Genomic DNA, 7045 nt, shown 5'->3' with positions numbered 1-7045 from the left:
TCTTTTTCGTCTCTGATTTTGCGGAATTTGTCCCAGTCTACTAGCCGGAACTTATGTTTTATTCCCTTCGTGACGCGGGCCTCTCCTAGGGCTATGCTGAGTATCCTGTGATCGCTCCCCAGGTCCTCGAAGGTGTTCTCTCAGGTGATTCTCCCGGCTCTCCTGCATAGCGTTAGGTCTGGTGTGGTGTCCCTATGGGGGCCCGCACCCACTCTGGTGTGTGAGGCCGGCTCGTTGAGAAGGGTTAGGCCGGCCTTTTCCATGAGGTCGGCCAGATTTTTTCCCTTCTTGGACGAGTGTCCATATCCCCACTGCGTGTGTGGAGCGTTGAAGTCCCCTCCGATGACGAGCCTGTTGTCGCCGGCGATGGTCAACGCTTCGTTTATTAAATCTTCGAAATTGTGTGTTAGGCCCTTTTTGGACGGGCTGCTGTAGACGTTCAGGACGAAAGTGCTGCTCTCCTTCTTGCTGCGTGGCACAACTTCTATGAGGATGTGGCTAATGTCCGTAATTTTTCTCATAATTCTCGGGATCGCGACCAGTCCTTTTTTGACTAATGTGGTCACGACTATGTCCCTCCCCGTCCCTTTTGTGCGTTGTTTGTGGGTGGCGTACCCGGCAATTTTGGCGTGGTCGAATGTTTCCTGGAGAATGATTACGTCGGGCTTTTGTCTTTTTGCGGTCAATTTAATGTGTTGTGTCATTGTTGCTTTTTTGTTTGAGAAGCTGCGGCAGTTCCACTGCCAGATGACGAGTCTTCCCTTTTTGGTGCCCGCCATCTTTACGAGAGCTTCTTCTCCAGCTCTGCGAGCCGCCTGTCGTACTTTAGGGCCTGCGCCTTCCTCTCTGCCTCACTGTCACTAATGCGCGGCGCCAGCATCTCGAACATTTTCTCCATTTTATCAGAGAGTTTGTTGAGCATGTCCTCAAGGACGCCAGTTTTTTTTTGTGTGCTAGGTCGGGGTCTCTTGACCTCCTGTACCGAAGCGACCTGTTCGTTGGTCTTGGTCTCCGGGATTTTACGTTTGGCGCCCAGTGGGTGTGCTACATCTGCTAACATATCCACTTCCTCCTCCATGGCTTCGGTGGATGGGGTGGAGACGGAGGCGAAGGCGGCTGACGGGGGCGACGATTGTGTCTGCATTTTGGTAAGTATTTCATTAAGTGTTTTCTGTAGTTCGTCAATTTTTGGGCTGATTCGCTGTTTTGTTTTTTTGCCTTTTCTAGCTCCAGTCTGAGTAGCTGGTTTTCCGTTCGATATTCCTTCACGCGTTCCTCTATGTGATCGTACCTGCCCCTATTGTTACTGGTATTGCCGGACCTTCCCGATTCGCGATTGGCCACTACATCTGACCAGCTCACCTTTGCTGGTGTCGTCTGTTCTTGCTTCTTCCCCTTCGTGTCGGGCTTCGTCCCCCTCGAGGTGGATATGGACCCACTCCCGGTCCTGTCCCTGTTCCTGGACCTGGACCGCGAGGTCGGTCGTCCCCGCGCTCCCGGCCTAGACCTGGATCTGGATCTGTCCCTGGACCTCGAGATCGGTCGTCCCCGCGCTCCCGGCCTGGACATGGATCTGGATCTGGACCTGGAGCTGGACTTGGATCTGGGTGCGGGAGATGGTTGTGTGTGGTTGCTTTCCCCGCCGTCAGGGTCTTGTGAGCCGGCTACTCGCAAGAGTTCTTCCTCGTTTCTTCTCGCTGTCCATCTTCTTAGTTTTACCATGTACGGCGTCTTGTATTTAAAATAGCCCAGCAAGTCCGGTCCGCCGTGGGGTGAGCTTCTCCGCAGAGCTTGCATTTAGGTGTGCATTCGTGGTCTTTGGCCGGGTTTTTGCAACCGCACGCCGGGCACAGCTTGTCGTCCGGTCTGGGGCACACATCGGGTCTGTGCCCGAGCCTGCCGCACTCTTTGCAAAAGTCTATTTGTTTCCGATAGAGGGATACTCTCATCATGATGCTGTTGAAGTGCGCCCACGCGGGGACCCTGTTGCCCTCGTACAGTAGTCTCACGGTGGTCGTGCTGCCCAGTCTCTTGGTGTACGCCAGGGAAGGGTTCCTCACGTTCACCAGTGCGTGCACGAGCTGGTCTTGTGTGTAATTGAGGGGAATGTTGCGGATTATCCCCTTGGCCATCTCTTCTGGGGCCGAGACGTACGCGTTGGTCGTGTGTTTCCTCCCGTTGATTGTTAATTCCTTGAATTTGGCGACTTTAGTCGCCGTCGTCTCGTCAGGTGTGCTTACCACCAAGATGTTTTGCGTGTGGTTGGAGCAGATCGTGATGATTTCGTCGCTGCCCACTCCTGCTTCATTGCGTATCGCCTCGTCTAGGCTGGCGCTGCACGTGTTTCTGATGTTCAGCCCGTCTCTCGGTCTTACGATTATCTTGATGTCGTCTCTAGGTAGCCTGGGCATCTTGCTTGCTCGTAGAATCTTGTTCACTATGCTCTTCCCGCCTTTGCGCGTCGGGCTTCTCCAGCGGGTGCCTTGCTTGTCTGCCTCTTGGGTAGCGTTCGCGCGGCCCTTTCTTTTGTGCGTAACTTCGATCCATCCATCCGCGTCGCCGTCCTCGGCTCGGCTCGCGGGATCATTTCTTTCTTCTCTCGACTTGGTATTCAGGGTTTCCCCCACTTCTGCCTCGTCTACCTCCATTTCGGAAGTGCTTCCAAACCTCTGGCTTACACTGCGACACCGTTTTCCGCCCTACCGGGGGCCGGTAGGCTTCCGCTATAGGCCTAGTCGGCGTTAAGCTTAGCTGGGCTTCTCACTTCGAAAAATCTTCGGATATGGTCGCTCACCCCGGGTCTCGGTGTCCCTGGGTTTGGGTCGATTTGCTCTATCCGATGGTGGTCGGTTTTCAGGTATTTGACTCGATAATTCAGCGGAAAACATTCATTAAGGCAGAGCCGTCGCGAAGTGCGTCCGCTGCGCTAGTACTTCTTCTTCTATTTATCGGTACGCGGACGCTTCAGAACACATTTTCTCTTGAAATGACTGTATTGTTCGCATGAAACAAGCGTTTCGAGGTTTCTGGGATGATATTTCAACAGTTCACGTTCACTTAATAATAACCTTTAGTGTCCCTTTAATGTAAAAAAAAGTGTAGTCTCTGTTTTTCCGCTTTCCGCGCCGATACAGTTATCATTAGTACATGTTAACAGAGCCATTCCCCAGGTAGAGTTGCTTAAGTACCTGGGCATCACATATGAAACAAAACTTAATTGGTGTCCTCACGTAGAAAATATTTCAACTAAACGGACACGAGCCGTAGGTTTACAGCGTAGAATCAGTAACCGGCGTTCTGGTATGGGAAGGGACACACTAATTATGATCTACCGGATGTATGTACGAGCGATTCTAGAACTTCGCTGTGTTTTGTTTTCGGGAAATGCAAAATATAAAGTAAGGCCACTTCTTTTAGAGACAGCTGCTATTAGGCTATGATTAGATATTCCTTAATTCGTTGCCAATAATGTGTTATATCGGAAGCGCGCCCACCTACTCTTCACAAGACATTTCGCATGTTTACGGTTCAAACCTACTTAAGAACTTATGAATCTCCTCTAGGACATACACAGTGAGCAGTTATTAAAGCACCAAATTCATTTATTGAGGACCCGTGGCCCCTGTTGCATGCCCCACAGGTTGTATTTGTGCGGGCACAACTAGCACCTTTAAATGTTCGTATTGGGGAAAAAGTTCCGTTTGATGGGCACACGTTGTCGTTCAAAACCGAATTTGTAGACACTTTTCCCAATAAAAGAAAATTGCTGCTCCCCACATATTGGAATGACCTTTTGCAAGACTATTTGGCCCGTTTCCCAATAAATCTAATAGCGACTGACGATTCCTCGTGTGAAGGCAGGCGTGGGAATCTACTCACTATCCCTCGACTGGTCTTTTTCACTTCGCCTTACAGATTATGCACCAATTTTTTTCAGGTCAAACTTCAAGCGATAGTTCTTGCTTTTCGAAAGTTACCCCTTTATGCAAAAAGAGTTGTTATCGTCACAGATTCTCTTCCTGTATGCAGCGCGCTTAACGCGTCTACAAATTCGACGGCTTTGGACACGTTTCACACATTAGCTACGCCCTACTTAAGTTTAGTCCACCTAGTATGGGTACCAGGCCACCGAGACATTCTTCTTAATTGAATAGCCCGGTATGTAGCACTAGCTTCTTTAAATGGTGCGGTGATATCTGTGCTGCCGGAAACTGCGCATATCAATGCGGCTAAATATAGGCAGTTTTGAAGACAGAAAAAGCCTCTCATTAGAAAAATCTGCAGACTTGATGCATCCAAATTATTCTTGGAACCCACACTGGTGTCCTAACCGACAATTCGAAATATCATTTACAAGGCTTCGCTGCCGTATTCCACCAGTTCCTTCTTTACTGGCATAGATGCGGCCCTGCGGTATCTCGTTTATGCGAACTCTGCAATGAGCCGGATTGCATCCATCATTATTTACTATGGTGTCGGCGGTTTTATGTTATACGAAAACAATTTTTGGAAATTACGCTTCGAAATCTAGGTCTGCCTTTATGCAGTACAGTTATACTTTCACTTGGAGCAACGGTATTAAGATACAGCCACGGGAATGTTTGCTGAGCTATTTATAGTTTCCCCTGTGGCACAAAAAGGTTGCCTTGTTAATAGTTTCCATTTTCCGTGATTGATTGACTTCTCCTTCAATAAATTATCAATTCATGAAATTGAAATAGCAATAACACAGATTCGCAGTTATAATATTATTCAAGTAATTATTAAAAATTTAACTTGCACATATTTTACGGCTACGCTTCATTTTACGTATTTTTAGTAAGTTCGTGTTCATATTCCTATCTCCGCAAGGCTAACTTACTGTACACTATTTAATTTTATTTAATTTCGATTTCTTCCTCATACTCGATTATTCATTTATATTCCTTTTTTTCTTTAATCATTTTACCACCCGGTCCGTGTCCTATCCCCCACAGTGGGTGTGTGCCATCGAATAAGGCATCGTCGTCGTCAACATCTGCGATCTACGCCTTTCATTCGCGCAGCCGGCGTCCAGCAGCAGTCGACGAGCGTCGCCTTCGCATTCAGACGTCCTCCTCCGGTGTCTTTGTCCTGCGACAGTACCCCATGGTTTCTCTGTGCCTGGTCACAATCGCCGTCACTCTCTCTTACTGTGTGGTTCAGTGGCTTTCTATACCACGGGTCGACGATGACCTGGCAACGGAGGTGATCCTCGGAGTGAAACACGACGACGGCTCAGAGCTGCCGCCCATCTTCGGACACCGGGGCGGCGGCCTCGACGCGCCCGAAAACACCTTGGCCGCGTTCCGCGAGGCCAAGAACAACCACGCCTCCGGAATCAAGTTCGAGCTGTCCTTCACGTGGGACAACGTCGCCGTCATCTTCCACGACGAGACCCTCGAGCGGACCACCGACGGCAGGGGCCCGGTGGCGGACGTCCGATTCGACGAGCTCCGCCGACTGGACGCCGCGTCCAAACACCCGTTCGCGCAGCGCTTCAAGGGCGAGCGCGTGCCCACGCTCGAAGAAGGCGTCGAAGAGTGCCTCCGCCTCGGCATGCGGCTCATCATAGAGGTCAAGGAGCACGACTGCCGCGCCGTCGAAGTGCTCGACCAGCTGTTCCGCGAGAGACCCGTGCTGTACGGCCGGGCGCTGGTCGCATCCTCGTACCCTAACTTCGTGTACGCACTGAGGCGCAATAATCCGGACATCGTGACGGCGCTGACTTGGAGGCCCGGCATTCTGACCTACGAGGACGCGAACAACACGCTGCCTCGCTTTGAGTCACGCGCCGTTCACCTGATTGCCACGGCCGCCGACTGGCTCCTCGAGAAGGCCCTGCACGTCGGCCTGCTGACTCACGTGACCGGCGTGTCCGCCGTCCTGATTAGCGCGAACGTACTGAGCGTCAACTACGTGCACGCCTGGCGCAACCGGGGTGTGCACGTGATCGCCTGGACTCCCAACCATCCGGCCGAGAAGCAATTCCTTCGTAGTTCGATCCGGGTCCCCATAATCACCGATACCGTGAGCCAAGACTAAATACCAAGCTCGCTGGCCTTGCTTTTGTGCCTGAACCCCAGGCACAAAGGCGCCCTTTTCGAAAAGTGCTAGGCTTCGACACGCGCAGATGTACAGCTTTGTGTCGTTCACAGGGCTTCGTTCGCAACCGCAAGAATGCTGCGCCCGTACCATGAATGATAAACAAAATTGAATCTTGTGAAAAATATAAATCACTCTTTTTAAACACTTAACCTTTGTATGTCGTATTCTCGGATTGCAATGTTCTTATCGCGTTTTCTTGCGTACACTGGTAAAAGGCAGAAAAACACCGTCTTTTTAGCCACAAAGCACCGTCTTTTACCCCGGTAAACTTCTAGAGGCAAAGCCAAACCGCGCACAAGTGAGAGTGATTGTGAGAAAAAGTTCCACATTTTCATATGCGTTAGTTTAAGTTGGGGAACATAGAACAAGCACCATTATTTACAATAGCAAAATAACACAGAACACACCACTGATTGTTAAATTTAAAATGCGAGACCGTCGCACGTGGAAGCTAGGCCGCTTCAGTATCTGCTTCAAGAAACCAAAAGCGCTGTCAAACGCTTCCGGACTAGTCTGCGCAGTAACACACGGACCGAAGCTCCGCGCCATAGTTCCCACTTCAGTTCTGAAGCCAAGGTCTTCTTAGCTGACTCCGCACGCGTTTGGCGTATCTAGAATGTGGATATCAAGTAAACACTTCAAAAAAAATTCAGTGCCCTTCCACTCTGCGAAGAAGGATGACCAACGAAGCCGTGTAGGGCCCCTTAATGGCGAACTGCACCTCCGCCGCGGGTCGGCCCAGCATTTGTCTATCTTCGGGATCGGCCCACGTGTGGGGAGTGTTTAACGCCTGTTTCACTTCCGGCGCCGGTCGGCCAACGCATAGGTAGTACTTAACGCATGCGTTACCTCTGCCACGGGTCGGCGGGGCATTGAATTATATTCTGGATATTTTTCTACTCGCGGAAACGATAGTGTG

The 7045-nt window shown here is 50.6% G+C and overlaps 1 protein-coding gene across 1 annotated transcript; it reads left to right on the top strand.

Annotated features, from left to right (window-relative positions):
• The first annotated feature begins 1429 nt into the window (after positions 1-1429).
• On the top strand, positions 1430-6248 carry LOC126540977 (glycerophosphodiester phosphodiesterase 1-like). The gene is made up of 3 exons (XM_072286168.1): positions 1430-1624; positions 1936-2084; positions 4977-6248. Exons 1-3 carry the CDS (start codon positions 1430-1432, stop codon positions 6061-6063), a joined length of 1431 nt encoding a protein of 476 aa, XP_072142269.1. The 3' UTR covers positions 6064-6248.
• The last annotated feature ends 797 nt before the right edge of the window (positions 6249-7045 follow it).

Source organism: Dermacentor andersoni, chromosome 2, assembly GCF_023375885.2.
Source record: "Dermacentor andersoni chromosome 2, qqDerAnde1_hic_scaffold, whole genome shotgun sequence".
Lineage (NCBI taxonomy): Eukaryota > Metazoa > Arthropoda > Arachnida > Ixodida > Ixodidae > Dermacentor > Dermacentor andersoni.
Note: the sequence above shows the minus strand (reverse complement) of the source record. Positions and strands in the feature narration are given on the sequence as shown.

Bases quoted from the DNA above. Each gene is read 5' to 3' on its own strand.
- LOC126540977 (XM_072286168.1), top strand. From the start codon at position 1,430: ATGGACCCACTCCCGGTCCTGTCCCTGTTCCTGGACCTGGACCGCGAG. The intron at 1,625-1,935 runs GTGTGGTTGCTT...TGTTTCCGATAG, and splicing joins TGGGTGCGGGAGATGGTTGT to AGGGATACTCTCATCATGAT. The intron at 2,085-4,976 runs GTCTTGTGTGTA...TATCCCCCACAG, and splicing joins ACCAGTGCGTGCACGAGCTG to TGGGTGTGTGCCATCGAATA.